Source organism: Empidonax traillii, unplaced genomic scaffold (assembly GCF_003031625.1).
Source record: "Empidonax traillii isolate 1590-97213 ecotype Southwest subspecies unplaced genomic scaffold, ASM303162v1 scaffold474:size1423191, whole genome shotgun sequence".
NCBI lineage: Eukaryota > Metazoa > Chordata > Aves > Passeriformes > Tyrannidae > Empidonax > Empidonax traillii.
Genome location: NW_020955667.1, coordinates 615,621 through 631,186, shown reverse-complemented (window position 1 = coordinate 631,186; position 15,566 = coordinate 615,621). Strand labels below are relative to the sequence as shown.

At 51.4% G+C, this 15,566-nt stretch overlaps 1 protein-coding gene across 2 annotated transcripts; it reads right to left on the bottom strand.

Moving 5' to 3' along the window:
* Nucleotides 1-4: 4 nt before the first annotated feature.
* Nucleotides 5-14,623, bottom strand: SCYL3 (SCY1 like pseudokinase 3). 2 transcript variants are annotated; one of them, XM_027895898.1, is made up of 14 exons: nucleotides 14,601-14,623; nucleotides 11,859-12,134; nucleotides 10,883-11,068; nucleotides 10,119-10,232; nucleotides 9,302-9,358; nucleotides 8,496-8,598; nucleotides 7,839-7,950; nucleotides 7,416-7,493; nucleotides 6,429-6,568; nucleotides 5,495-5,682; nucleotides 5,019-5,190; nucleotides 3,038-3,181; nucleotides 1,756-2,483; nucleotides 5-455 (listed from the first exon to the last, which is right to left on the bottom strand). In XM_027895898.1, exons 2-14 carry the CDS (start codon nucleotides 12,021-12,023, stop codon nucleotides 393-395), a joined length of 2,250 nt encoding a protein of 749 aa, XP_027751699.1. In that variant the 5' UTR covers nucleotides 12,024-12,134; nucleotides 14,601-14,623; the 3' UTR covers nucleotides 5-392. The 2 variants fall into 2 exon arrangements, with proteins under 2 accessions (XP_027751699.1, XP_027751698.1); XM_027895897.1 differs by lacking the exon at nucleotides 14,601-14,623 and adding an exon at nucleotides 14,035-14,086.
* Between the last annotated feature and the right edge of the window lie 943 nt (nucleotides 14,624-15,566).

Below are 15,566 nucleotides of genomic sequence, written 5' to 3'. Positions count from 1 at the left end.
ACTGAGTGTGACTGTCATTTATTGTCAGCAGTTTGTCAGGGCAGGGATGAGTTCTGGAACAATCTCTTACACCACTTTTGGCCTCCAGTAGCACGTCAGCCCCATCCCACCCTTCACCACCATCCCGCCGTTCCTGTCTCCGGGAGCAGCGGCACCACCACAGCTGGGCATATTGCTCGAGTGCAGGCCTCACCCCTGCAGGATTTGGCACAGACTGGGGAGGAGCAGCCGTGGCAGGAGCTCAGGTCCCCTGGGATCTCTCTGGCTGTGCAGCCAGTGCCTGCCTTCTGGCAAAAGCAGCACTGAGGTACTTATCCTTTGGACTGGGGAAGCAGCGACTCCTCGCACAGGGTCCAACACACCACAGATCGCCTTGGTCTCCTTCCGTCCCATTACCAGTTTGTATCATCTTCCCAGTTCAACTCCTCTTCTTCGCCCCAGCCTGTAGCTTCAGCCTAGAATCACATTAAATCATCACACATCAAGGCACATGCACTGTACCTGTGTGCTTAGCACAGCTCCAGGAGCCTGTGTGGCACACATGCCAAAATGTCAAAAATAAAGTGCCAGTAGTTGTAGGTTTTGGTCTTAAAGAACTTTAAACTACAACAGGAAACTCTTTAGAGACAAAAACAAATTTAAGGGGGAGAGTCTTAAATTTTTTCCCTAAAATTAAAGCAAGAACTGTTTTTTTCCAAAACCACTTCCCCTTAAAAAGAAGAATGCTATAAATTAGGTTATTTCTTTCCCCCTAGGAAACAGCCGTTTTCCTGCTGTATTCTGACACTGTAAGTTGGATCTCACCCCCCCCCACTGACACAGCACTAGTGAGTGACTTTCCTCTCTGCCCCCTAAAATGTGGCTGAGATCATGACAGTGCTTCTGTCTCAGGACATTGTGCCATTTTCAAATGTTGTAAACAACTTCAGTTTACATCCCAGGCTGCTCTCCTGCTCCCTGCTCCACCCCTGGTTACCTCTCTTGAGGCTGAATGAGCAAAACAACTCAAGTCAACACCTGCTCCCTAAGGAAGGGCACACAGTCAGGTGGCAGTGGTGGGAGTGTTGCCTCCCCTGCTGGGAAACAGCAGCAGTCTCTGGAGTCTCCATGAAGGGGCTACAGGGATTTACCTGCTTTCTTAAAAAAAACCAAAAATTATAACCCCACTGATTCTCTGAAATAGAGAAATGTTTCAGCTATTCTTTCATGAAAATAGAGCGCTTTTAGAAAATTTTACTCTGGAATCCAGACGTTCTGCTTTCCTGGGTTTTAATTGGCAATGCTTTTAGGTTTTCCTAGAAGAACCAAGAACAACAGTAAGTCCTGAGCACCCTCTGTGCTTGAAAGCCCCTTCTGCTGGTGCTGGGACCGTGCCTGCTCAGCAGCCAGGATCCAGCCTTGGTCAGACTCTCCCTAGTGAAGTGTAGGATTCCTGCATCCAGGATCCAGCAACACAGAGTAAAAGCTGGAGTTAAAACTCCTTAGTCAGTACTTTTAGTAGTGTACAAGTTGAGTCTCTGCCCTCACTCTTACTCAACATAGCCCTCTTGCTGCTGTATGAATGGCCCACTGACTTCCCTGCTGAGGCAGAGCTCAGCATCCTGCATTCCCAGGGAAGGACTCATCTGTGGGGCCTGTGCCCCTCATCCCTGCTCAGGTGTCCACCACCCCGCTAAGGGGCTGGCTGGTGCTGTGTGTGCTCTGGGATCCTCTCGAGGGTGCAGTCACTGACACCCCCTGCCTGGAGCCTCTTACCTCAATGGCATCAGCTGCTGCAAATTTGGATGAAAACAGCACATTCTGGGAGGCACCATCTCTGCTGGACACGCCCCCCGAGGGAGTGGGATCAGCTGCTTCTGTCCCGGCCTCGGGTAAAATGAGGACAGCAGAAGAAGGTTTAATGTCTGGGATCATGTCAGCAAACCAGTCCAGCTCAGGGTCTGGCACGGGTTTCTTCTTCACTTTTATTGTGAACTCTTCTCCCAGGCCATTCTCTGATGAAGACTTCAACCTCTCCTGAAAGGTTGGTTTTGGCAGCACAGTTTGTTCCAGTTGGTCCTGGTGGTCCCACTTGTCATTGCTCCAGCTGTTTCCAGGGCAGGACTTTGTGGGGGGACTCAGTCCGAGGCTTTTGAATTCCTTGCTCAGTCGATGGGTACCTGGCAGAGGCCTTCCAGCTGCATCAGCTTGTGTCACAGTGAGGCAGTTCCCTGAGGGCAGTTTAGGACTGGGGCTCCTGGGCTCAAAGTCATCCCAGGGCTTCTCATCTACATCATGATCAGCAAAATAAGGTTCCACACTGCCCTGCAGCTCTCGGGGCTGAATTTGAATGTTCACAGTTTTCTCAGTGTCTGTCTCCTCTGGCTCACTCCAGTCTGGCCACTCCTCTGCTGGCTTTTCAGAGGTAGTCAGAGAGCTCCTGCTATTCAGTGTAGCCATGCTTCCAGGGATTCCATTCAGGGAGGGCTGAGGGCCTTGCTCACCTGTGGAAGACAAAGATGTTACATCCTCACTTCAAGAGAGCAAGTGCAGAAACAGAGTTGTCCCTAAAGCTCCTTGACGCCACAGGCAGCACCTGGCATGGGAACCAGCCAGTAACTGGTTGGGAAGAAAGCCTGGACACCTTCCTGCTTGTAAAGGAGGGAATTCACCTCCAGGCCCTGGGGCAATACACTGACAGCTGATGAGCAACAGGTGACTGAGGCAAGGCCATGGAAGGAAACAGAGTTGGCTTTGACTGTCAGAACGAGCTGACCTGTAAATCCAGGGTATCTGCCGAGCTGTGAGAGGGGTGAAAGCACATCACAGAGCCTGCCACAAGGAAACACAAGGCCACACAGCCAGTCTGTGCATCTCTGCTTCCCAGACAGCTATTCCCTAGGATATCAAGGGTCACACTCGCCTTCCATCACTGTTGCCTTCTGTGGTTCATTGAAACTTTCAGATCAGTACATGGGGAAAACTAACATTTTTCAAGCAACACTTCATTTGTGAAACACTTGATTTCCAAGAAGGAAGCACTGGGAGTGCGTTTTACCTGTCTTTAAAGCCAGGGGATTGTCTTGTCGCCCAGAAAGCTTCTTGGCAGGTACATTTCCAGAGATGGGGAACGAGCTGGAACTGCTCTTCAAGGGCCGGGAGGTTTGATTTCTCTGATTGCTCACAATGTGACGGGGGGAACCTGCCAGGAGAAAAGAAAAGAAAGGACACAAATCCACAAGATGTGTTGTCAGTCACAGCTGAAACTGCTCCCAGCATTGGAATGTTCTTATTTACACTGAAGCCTGGCACAGCAATCCGACAGCTGCACCTCCTGATCCATGGATAACACAATACTCCTCTGTTCCTGCTGCCTGCCACTCTTGCCAGTACAAAGTTATGGCAACTGTACATGGCCAGTTTTTGCTGAGATGTTCTTTCAAGAAATACACAATGAACAAAGTGATTATGATCAGAGCAGATGCTTCAGAAATGCTGTCTGCCACCTGGCTGGATCCAAAATTCCAACTGCTGCACTGCATGGCATCGCAAATCCCCTGGTACCTGCCTCTTAACAAAAGCACTGCACTCAGTCCCGACAACTCCAAGCATAACCAAACTCCTGAGTCTACACAAAGCCTCTTCCCTGCCTGGGCACAGGCACAGCAGCTCCCAGGAACGAGAATCTCTACCCTGAAGGCTCCTTCCTGTCACACCTGAGGTGAGGTGGGGGTGGGCAGTCAAGGCCACGCTTTGGAGCTGCCCAAGGCATGTGTTTCAGTGACAGCTTGGCAAGCATCCAGCTGCAGTTTGTCCTGGGGAGCTGCAGGGTCTGGTGGTGTCACCTCAGCCGTGTGGGGCCCTGCTGCCTCCACCTCAGAGTGGCACAGCTCGGGCCAGCCCTCACCTATCCCACGGGGCTCACCTGTGTTCCCAGCCAGCTGAGCCTGCCTAGGCTGGGGATAACCAGTGCCACCAGGGACACGTGGCAATGGCACTAGAAAGGACTGCAAAGGAACAAACAGAACAACTCCCCCTCCCCACAGCGCCCTTGATAAAGGGCACATCCTTTGAGGGGCTTAAGCACACAGCTTGTTGAGCCTCGTGTGTTCAGCTTCTAGTGCTGCTTTTTGCAGGTCATCACTCACTGCTGAGGACAAAGGTGGGTTTTTTGTTGTTTATCAATAGTTAAAACAGGTCTAATTTTAAATATATCCTGAAAAATAAACCTGGTTTCCACATGCAATCCAAAGGGGTTTATTTACTACCATTGTCTACTAAAATGATGTAAAGAAACTAATGCAATGAGCCATCCACAGACTTTAATAAAGGGTGGTAGCTGTCAGTACATACACAAACAGGAAACAAACATTTATACTTAAACTGGTCTCTGTCATGCATTTCATTTGGTATCTGTATGTCTAAAGTAGCACAAGTGCTGATTCTTCCCTCCAGTTACAAACATCTTTAGTGTTTCAATATCCAGAAAAGCTTTCCCTTAGTACACTTGTTCCAAGTTATCTAGCAGGTGCAGGGGCTACTGTCTTCACTTGGATTAGCTGAAAAGCCTCCAGAGAGCTGATAAAATAGGGAAGTTGGTATTCCTTTTCCAATCTATGAATAGAAATTGGGGGAAGAAGGTGAGATTTACTATTTTTAAAAACAGGAAAGACAAAGGGAATATTAAAACAACTGTCTGTATAAGTCCTTTAGAAGGGCTCTGTAGTTTTTCCACCAAAGACACACACTCAAACACTGTAGCTCCTTTACTCACAGGGATTCTTAAATGAAGAAGAGATTTTAATTTTCCCCCATATATTTTCTATATTTGAAATACTTTTATGTAACCCTTCTTCTGATATCAATTCTGTATCTACAAATAGCACCTAACTTAAAACTGAATTTTGGCTGCAAATTAGCTTTTTTTTTTTTGCAATTAACCTGTCACCAGCAATGGATTCATCATCCAAGAAATTCTGCCTACGCTGCTTGGACAGAACGGGCAAGAATCCCAAGGGCACTCTGACCGTGTCTTTTACCTTCTGGGGAGAGATCAGCAGTTTTCATGAAACTTGGTGCAGAGCTTTTGAAAATCTTGGTTCTTTCTCCACCTACAACCACTTCAGGCCCGAGCAGGGACACGAGCACTGCCAGGCTGTGCAGCGTTATGGCCACGATGGAGTCGCTGGTGTCTCGAAGGCCCAGCAACACCTGCACCAACAACACAGTGATGTCACCAACTACAGAAATCCTGCTTTTCCACCGCCTTCCCCTTTAAATGTTACACATTAAACGTAGCATATTTAATTCCTGATATCCCCCCCACAGCTGTCAGGAGATGGATGTTATACATATAGCATAAGATCAGCCTTCTACTTCATGCTGAAGAGGGTGGCTGATCAGAGGATGGGGCTGGACCAGATGATTTGTGATGTCCCTTCCAGCCCAAACCACTCTGTGATTCTATGAAATCCACACTCCAGGATATACCACCTATTGGTTTGCCGTGCTTAACCTGTGGCAATATGATGTTTTTCAACTCCTCCCGGGAGAAGAGCTCGGCGTAGGCGTGGATGTGGGACAGCAGCACCATCCGGACGTGCTCCTCGTGAACCTCAAACAGCTTCAGCAGCACAGGGATGACGTGGGCCTGGAACAAGGCTGGGGACAGCAGGCAGCTGGTCTGGCTCTCCCCAGTTTGCTCTAGGGAGGAAAGGTGGAGATGTGAAGAAGCTGCTTCAACAAGGAGAGACAGCTCACCCAAAAGCTCCTGACTGAGAAAACATCACAGGTGAGGGTGACAGTGTCACCTCACTGCCAGGTCTGAGGCTGTGTCAGCTGCCAACACAGCTTGCCTGGGATGTCAGAGATGGGAGGGAGGGGAGGCAACAGTGCCACTGTTCATTGCTCCATGGCCCTGGCTCTGAACATGGAAGGTCAAACACTCTTGAGAGAGGCTTCGCTTGGCTGAAACACCGGTAACTATTTTAAGACTTTAAATAACTTTTAAGCAACTTTAGAGAGGGCAGGCAAAGAGTAAGGACAGAGAGAGCTGGGGACAAGACACAATGAACACCTCTCACAGGGCAAAGGAGAGGACACTGAGTGCCCTTAGAGGTGAATGAGTGCAGGGAGAGAAGGAAAAAGGGCAGGCAGGGGAAAAGTGAGAAGAGGGATATGCAGTGAGACCCTGGGGTGGCAGGGTGGGGTGACACATAAGCCTGGGAGAGAGTCCAGGTCTTTCCTAACTCTCCTCCCATCATCAGCAGAGCAGTGGGAAGTACTGCAAAGGAGGAAGCACAAATAACTGTCCTTTCCAGTTCTGTATGTTACAGTATTTGGTCTGGGTAAAGAAACACCACTGTTCCCTTGATTCAATGAAACAACCACTCTGAATCCATTCCAAACTTGTCAGTAATGATTGTGACAACAAAGTAGTTAAAGGTCACCTTTCTTTGGGCCCAGCAGATGAGGAAGAAAACTCTTGACAGCTACAGGTTCTGCAAACACGAGCTGATTGAGTAGAAGAGGCACCAGCCGTGATGCTATCAGCTCCTCTGACAAGCCAGCCACCCGGTCCAGCAGGAATCTGCATTCCATGAGACAGCAATTAGTATCAAGGCAGCTTTCCATGCATTTATGCCTGATTCCTTTAATATCACTTTGCCCTTTTTGTGTCCCAGGGCAGCCTCTCCCTGGCCTGTGCTCTGACCTACACGGACAAGGCTCTGCTCCTGCCTGGGGCTTCAGGCAAAGATAACACAGACCAGGAGCTGGAGCCACATCCTGTCAAACCCCACACCCGGATCACAGCCTGGCACAGGCACATCCAACTGGCACAGGAAGCTGCTGGGGCATCAAACTGCCTCAGAGCTGGCATCTCCCATGAGGAGCTACAGTCAAAACTGCAGCAGGGAGCTTTCCTCTCACCCCACAGCCTGGTGCATCACAAGAATTGTCCTACTGCTTTGGGAAAGGCTGTTCCATCCCCCACCCAAGGGAAGCTGCCCCTGCACAAAGGAATCCCATTTTGAAAACACTTCCATCTGATGCGTTTTAGAGGTGGCCAGAAGAGCGTGGAATGGGTTTATTTATTTGTGCCAGGCAGGGCTGGCACCACAGCATTAATTCATCCAACAAGTCTTGCTGCAATCGCTCTCCCTGGCAGACATTGCCCAGCAGGGACTCCTCCCAAACACCAAACCATGCACAAAGAACTGGGAAAGGAAGAGCTGAAGAGCTTCCTCTTTGGTGCAATTGTTACTTTGCCTGGAGGACCCAAAATGTTACAGAGCAAACAACCTTCTGCCAAAGCAACCAGAATCTGCCAGCTGAGGAAGTACCTCTGGGAACAAGCCCCCCCAGGTCCCCCCCAGTCCATTTGGCAAAAGTGTGTCTGAAATAAGAAGCTTCCAGATTACAGTTCGTTCACTTACTTGAAAAATTCGGTTTTTTCCTCCTCAGACTTCAGTGTTAAGGTCTTCAGAAAATTCACAACTTCCAGAAAATCATTCCTAAACACAAAGACATGTCAAGTGACGCTTAAGCCATCCACAATGAAGTGACTGCAAACCCCCACCATTCATTCAGCAGAGGGAACTACACAGAGGGATGCAAGTCTTGATCTGCTGGATTAAGAATGCCAGCATGGAGGTGAGACCTGAAAGCTGCTGCCCAGCACCTCACTGGAGAGGCTGGTAACAATTTCTTAATTTAAAGGAATCTCTTTGTCAAAGATCCCTGTACGAGACAGGGATTAAATCTGCACTTCCATTCCACACCTTCACCCCAGCTAACACTCTGCAAGACAGAAACAGGCAGTGGCAAGACCAAGACAGGCCTCCTGTTCCTGTCCTTACCTGAAGAACTCGTGAGACAATAAGCTGGACAGGGGTGGACGACACTTTGGGTCTGGGTTGAGCAGTGTGCAGTGCAAGGTTTGCTGGAAGCTGGAGAGGATATCTGCTGAAACTGAAATCCAGAGCACCTACAGTTAGATTTCTCTCTCAACACTGAACTAGATACATTAAGGAGTCCCCCCACCTTCCCCAAAACTTATTTTTCACTCTAATTTATAGCAAAATTGCAAAACAGCACTTGCATTTCTCTTCCTAAGCTGCCTGGCCATTGGGGCTCCAAGGGGTGCTACTGTCCTCCCAAGAAGCTCCCTCTCTGCTGGAAGGTGGCAGCCCCTGCTCAGCTGTGGCACACGAGACCCACGTGCCACATCCACAGCCCCTGGAAAGGCGGCTGGTGGGGCAGAACTGGAGGTTTGGGAATGCTTGTGGCACATGGGCTGATGACCTCCAGCCACCCCTGACCACGTCCAAACGCAGGAAGAGGGGAATGCAGGAGGAGCCAAGGCCTGCATTTAGCCCAGCAAACACAAAGAACAACACTGGCCACCAAAGCCACGGCACTCCTGCAGCTGCCACAGAAGGGGAGTGGCTCAGCACACACAAGGAATGAGCCACAGGGGCCTGGCCACAGCAAAATGGACAGGTGTCATTCCTCACCCTGGTCATTGAGGACTGTCAGGAGATTTTCAACTGTTGTTCCAAAGGCATAGGCATCCCTCGCGTGCCCGTAGCTGCTGGGCAGGATCTTGAAATCTGCAGACTGAAAATAAAACAAACAAACAAAAAAAAAAAATCAGCAAAGCAGGAACTTAGGAAGTACTTGGTAATTTCCAAGAGTCTCTATTCCCACCCCCTGCCATATAAAGTCTCCAGTTCTTTTTATAGCACCAAAGCATACCCTGTAAGTAGAATATTATGCTAAAAAAACCTCCACTGGTGAATTTATAACCCAAAGGAGCAACTACATCACAATGGAACAACTCCCCAGTGGATGCTGGCAGGCAACAGCTTTCAGCATTTCTATGGAAACAGGTGATAATTAGAGAGTGAAAGAGTGCTCCTTCAGCATAAGCAACTCCAAGGATTCTCACTGGGTAGGAAGTGACTAATGGGTGGAAAAAAGGCTGTTACAAGAGCTCCACAGCCGTGGGACCACAGTGATCTGGGCAATCTCAGCAACTACTCTGTCATTTTTGCAAGGCTTTGGTGACTTAGAAGCATTTAAAGCTGCAAAACAAAGTGTTGGGAAAATATCACTGCCTGTGCCCAACACCATTCCCAAACCAGGGATGGGACAGAAGAGGGGAAAAAGGAAACCTCGGATATTATCCAAGAGCCACTTCCACGCCATTCAGGCATAAGAAACTAAAACACAGGAATGAAAATATGTATCCTGAACATCACACTTTGATTTGTTGCCAGCAGGACCTTCCTGGAGCAGGTGCTGTTACTCTGTTACTCACCATCTCCTCGCCAGGGATGCACGACTGGTCTCGCACGGACCTGACCTGACAGAGGAACTGGAAGGAGAAGAAAAGGGACATGAGCTGCCTCCCCCACTCACCTGTGCCAAGCAGCAGAGCAGGCTGTCCCCACGGGCCAGGGCTCAGGGGTGGAAGGAGCTCTGCCCCTGCCCCTTCTGCTGGCACCCAGGGCAGGCTGTGCTGGGCTCTGCCCCAGGGGAGACCCCAGTGCAGCAGGTGGGAAGCACCAAGTGACAGGAAGCAGCTTCAGGGCCTCACAGACAGCTCATCGGGAAGGGTTTGCAGATCCTCTGGGAGAAAAGGCAGTGTGCATCTGTGACACAGTGCCAGGCTGCAGCAGGGACTCTGCACAGCAGGAATAAACCAGGAATTGTTCTGCTAGCATGCAGATAGGATGCCAGCAGCAAAAGCTGAGGAGGCATTTAAATTATTTTCCTTATTGATTAATTTCAACCTGGATCTTCCAGCTTCACACTAAAGTTTTGTTTTTTTTTTTTTAATTTGTTTTTAAATAAGTCCAGAGAAGCAGAGACTTCTCACTCTCCAGCTAGCAGTGTCCCTTAGAAAAGCATGTGCTTTTTGGCTAATGGGGAATTAATTTGTGTAGACACTGTAGTTTATAGTTGTGCTGTCCTTAGAGGAAAGATTCGGGGCAGAGCTGGAAGTGAACCAACACACTTAATAGTAAATCCAGCTAAGTGGAAGGACTTGGGCCTTCATGTCCTTAGATGGCCGGTTTCCACAGGCCATGAATCCTCTCCTGGTCATCTGAGGGTGCACTTGGCTTGGCTCTTACCTCTGGGGTGGCTTCACTGAAGTTACAAACTGTTTCCATTCCTCCCAGCTTCCAGTGCCCATCCTCACTCACAAACACGGATGATAAACAGACATTGTTATGTGTCAGGTTTCCCTAGAACAGAGAAAAGAAAAAGAATAGCAGACTCAGGGGATAGATGGAGATGTAAAATCTTAACCAGCACTTAGTAGGTGCTGTGAGGGAAAGCTGCCAAAAAGCACAGTTCCAAAGACCCTCTGGGATTTGGTAGGTGACTAGCAGGTGCCAGGCAGGAGGGCCAGGGTTTTGGAGCAGACAAAGGCCTGATTGTCACAGCCCCTGCAACACAACTGTAAATCCAGGGAAGTTCTCCAACTGTGAACACAAAGCCCCAGAGCTACAGTCTGAGCTGGGATTTAACTGCAGTCCTGGACAAACACACAGTCAGGGGAGCAGTGACACCAATCTCTGACATGGGGTGACAGCTGTAAACAAATGCCAAGGCTGAGCAATCCCATCTCCCTAAAGCAAGAAGCACTGCAAGCAGATTCATGAACTGAGAACTGCTTGCTCCCTTACTTCCAAACCCCACAGCATTTTCAGCTACCCTTCCTCCCACAAAGCAGCCAATCATTTTAGCAGTTTCAGCCTAAAAGAACTGTGGGGCATGTGGCTGCTTTTTGGGAGGAATCAGAAATGACTCACCCAGACAAGCCCAGGTGCTCTCCTGTCCCGTTTCATCTGTCTCCCTCCAAAGCCTGCTGGCTGCTGCCAGGGGTACCTACCCTGTCATGGAGGAAGATGAGTGCCAGCAGCACGTCGTAGATCCCTGCGCAGATCTCGGCAGAGGAAAGTGTCTCCAGGACCAGCTCCAGAGGCTTCACCCGCTCCGTAACCAGGTGGATCCCATTTGCTTCCACAGTGCAAGAGAGGAAGCGCAGAAGGCAAGGATGGCGCAAGGTTTTCAGGTGCTTCCAGAAACAAAGGCATCTGTTAGATCTCACCTGGGGCAGCTCCTCTGTCTGCAGAGCTCAGTCCTGCACTCTTAGCCACGTTTTCTCAGTGAATTCAGACAACACAGCCCTGCTCCTCCCCAGGCACCCAGCACACTCACTCACTGCACACCTTATTATAACACATTGGAATGGAGTCATAGAAAAGCTTGGGTTGGAAGGGACCTTAAAGATCACCTCATTCCACTCCCTGCCATGGGCAGGGACACCTTCCACTATCCCAGGTTGCTCCAAGCCCTGTCCAACCTGGCCTTGGACACTTCCAGGGATGGGGCAGCCACAGCTTCTCTGGGCAACCTGCACCAGGGCCTCACCACCCTCACAGGGAAGAATTTCTTCACAATATCTAATCTAACCCTGCCCTCTATCAGTTTAAAGCCATTCCCTTGTCCTGTCACTACAGGCCCTCGTAAACAGTTTCTCTGCATCTTTCTTGTCAGTTCCCTTCAGTTATATGAAGGAAAAAGTCTTACACAGAATAAAAGAAAGTCTCAGACATAACAGACATAGTATTTTGGGTGGATCTACCCAGGAAAGACCCTCTGACTTACACCTGCAGGAAGAGACCAGCTCTCTGCCAAGGCTCTGCAGCTGCCAACCCCTCCTGCCCCCCTGCACAGCCACGGTCAGCTCCCACCTCTTCTCCTGCCCTCCCTCCCCAAGGTCTGACCCTTGTGCATCAATTCCCACCCTCCCAATAAAAGGCAGGGACAGCTGTGACGAGTCTGTCCCGGGCAGGTGGCAGTACCTTGGCAGCTTTATTAACCTTATCTTCGTTCTCCCGCTTGTACACGAACACGGAGGCACGTCTGCCATCCTGGAGCACGGCCGGGTACACCGTGTGTCCCGTGGGCAGCGTGAACGGCGGCTCCTCCAGACTGTAGCTCTTCAGAGCGCTGTTCTCCGAGCCCATCCCTTGCACAGGGTCCCTCCTGGCCACCAACAGGCCTTTGGGGGAAGGAGGACCTTTGTCAGACAGATTCGGTTCCAGTGGGCGCTGTTCAGTTCACCTTCAGAGCATTTTCTGCAACACATGAAAGAACCATGAAGAGCCTCCTCCTGCCAGTATCCTGTCCTTCAGCTTAAGGACAAGAATAAAATCACCAGTGTTTATTCTGAAAAGGAAACCAAATGTCCACAGAAGGGTTCAGATCAGCAGGTGAGCAGCTCTCGGCTCTGGGGCTTGGACTGTGCTGGCACCTGTGCCAGCATCACCACCAGCTCTGACACTCAGTGCAGCATCCACAACTGATCCCTGACTTGGCTGCCACGCTGAGAACCCACCAACAGCAGGATCCACAACACTCCCAGTCATGGAGACCCACTGCAGGTGCTTAATTCAGATTAAGCACAGTCAGCAGTTAGGAACTGTGACTGCCACCGCCTCGGGGCACAAGGAGCCCCTGGCACTCTTAAAAACACCATTCTTTAATTCTCCAAGCCAGGGGGGGATTCCAGAGAAGGAGGAGGGATTTCAGGAGGTTACCTACAGCCAGGTAACCTCTTCTAGCAGCACACTTTTCTCCCTGATTATCTTCTCTCCATCTGACAAATATTTCATCTGCCTGCCAACCCTTCCTTCCTCCCACAGCCTGTCAGGAAGAGGCTGACACAGATTTTTGTGCTGCTTCCTCACACACAAAACCAGTAAAACAAACACGCTGATTGCAGAGGCTCTTTTGCAAAACACTGACCAAGCACATGCTCTGTCATCAGGCTTGTGATCACGGGCCATGGGCGAGACCCTGGACTGGTGTGCACACAGGAGTCAGCAAACCTGCATCAGGAGTCAGGAGAGAGCAGCACCTGAGCATTCGGGAAAAGTGAGGGGAAAACTGCCCATTCCCAAGCATTTTGTCAGGAGTGGATCTGCACCTTTTCAGCAGCAATTCCTTTAATAGAATTTTTTTGCGAACTCCTTGGCATAAAAATATTCCTGCTGCCCCTGGACAGAAGGGTTTCCTCTCCAGTCAGAACCTGGAAGCTCAGGATCAAACACCAAGCACCTTCACACAGCCAAGTGACAACAGCAGCCTGGTGAACCACAACCCGTGTTTCCTAGCGTTTTTCTGGCTACTGAAACTCCATTAGGCAAAAACATCTGCCAAGATCTATGCCCAGGTGTGGCTAAAACTGAACTCTTGAATGCTGAAGTGAAACATCACTCACACAACCACACTGTGCAAGGACCCACATTTGCTGTGTGAGTTAAGAGCACTGCCCACATGATAACCCTTTCACATCTTATCTTCAATAAATTGTAAACAGGACCATTAGATGTAGCACACAGCGCACCCTGGAACGGAGATGAGCCCAGCAGGGAAAGCTGGGGAGTTAAGGACCATATGGGTTTGCAATAAAGCTTCTTCATGGGGTGATGTGCAGGGTATTCACCTGAAACACACAGGAGCCTTCAGAGGGAGGCAGTTCCTGGTTTTCCACACGCCTTTTCCGCCGCCTCCCAGGCTAGCAGAGCCTCCCGGCAGTGCTCTCGGAGGTGCTGGGGGCTTTGCTCCCAGAGGCAGAGGTTTCCCAACGTGACACCTGGCAGTGCCCACCCGGACCCCGCACACGCAGAGCACCAACACGGGCAGGCGGGCGCTCAGCAGCCCGCGGGGAGGGAGCCCGGCTTTACCGCACCTCCCGAAGGACGGCTGTACCCAGGAACCGGGAAGAGCACGCGTTAGACACCCGGGAACATCGGGTCCCGCCGGTGCGGGAACAGCCAGAGCCGCCACCGCGGGATGTGCTCCCTCCCAGCGCCGCGACCTTCAGCCCCGCCGCCCGCCCTGCCCGCGGCTCGCACAGCGCTCCGGCCGGGCCCGGCCCTGCCCCGCTCCCCCCCCCGCCCCCCGCCCCCGGCCCGTCAGCCCCGCCGCAGCCCAGCCATGCCCCGCCATGCCCGCCGTGCCCGCTCCCCGCACCTGCCGGGCCGGCCCGCGGTGCCGGTACCGCCGGGCCGCGGCCGCTCCGCCCGTCCCTGCCGGCAGCGGCCCCCGCGCGCCCCCTCACGGCCGGAGGGCCAAGCGCCGCCAGCCCGCGCGGGGCGGGGCCCGCGAAGCCGCGGCGGCCATTTGGGGTGAGGGCGGGGCTGCCCCGGGAGACCTTGGAGTCCCGGAGTTACGGAATTATGGAGGTCTCGGGTTGGGACGGGCCTTTCTGATCGCTCAGTCCAGCCGTTCACCCGGCACTGCCACTGTAGCCCCTAAAGCACTGAACCACATCGCCCAGCGCTAGATCCAGACGCCTCTTAAACAGCGCCAGGGATGGTGACTCCACCCCCCCTTGGGCAGCCCATTCCAGTGTCTGGCCACCCGAGCAGGGAAAAAACTTTTTCTAATATCTAATCCGAATCTCAGCTTAATGCCATTTCCTCTTGTCCTCTCACTGCAGGCCCAGTAGAAGAGCCCGGCCCTCCCCTCTCTCCATGTAGAGAGCACTGAGGATCCATAAGACTAACACATCCCCGGCTCCCTCGGATGTTCCTTACCAGACGTGTTTTCTAGAACTTTCAGGAGCCTTATTGCCCTTCGCTGGACACGCTGCAGCACTACAATGTCCTTTTCAAAGGACAGTTTTAAATGTCCCCGTGCCCTGCCCGGCCGTGTCCTGGGCTGATCTCCCACCACAGCTCCACGTGGCTCCCACAGGGCACCCAGAGCCTCCCTCCTTCAGCCCAAGCACCGGGGCCGGCAGGGCGGGAGCGAGGCAGGTGGTCTGTCTGACACAGTCGGCAATGCACCTCCTGCATGAGGAGATCCATTTAATGCCATTAAAACTAATTGCTCTCCGCACTGGAGCGTAAAGTGACTCCGGGGAGAGATTTCACGTGAGTGTTTTGGACAGCGGAGTGAAGGTTGAAAGAAATTACTCCAGAGTGGTGGGAGGTCTGGGCTTTTCACACGCTATTTTCGTATCGCTGGTGTTATTCCAGTTTCCTGCAGCGCCAGGACGCGAGGATGTGGTTTGCTCAGTCAATCTGAACCAGCGGTGACACAGCCCATACCCATGGCCTCGTCTAGACACACAGTTAATGGCCAGGGCAGCGTGTTTAACACAGGTGGTCTGGGCTGAGGGAACACCTTGGCTTTCTTTAGTAACTCAACTCCACGGTTTAACCTGCACTAAGTTCTGTGCTGTCAAATCCAGCGTGAACTTTCTAGGCTGTATTCTTCAGCAGTACATTTTCCCCACTCACCATTTCTGGTGAAGCCTTCCTGTCCACGGACAGCCTGGATGATCCAAGACATGGGGCTGCTGCCCAGTGGCTCCTCTATGCCAGAGTCCCTTCAGCAACAACAAAGCCACAGCACCTGGACAGGAAAAGGGATTCCCTCAGATCCCCACCCAAACTCCACTCAGTAGGGCCTCACCATCTGTCCAGACGAGCGAGGAGGATGGATTTCTCCTATGCCTGTGCATGGGGAGGGCTATAAGCTGGCATGTCAAGGTTAAC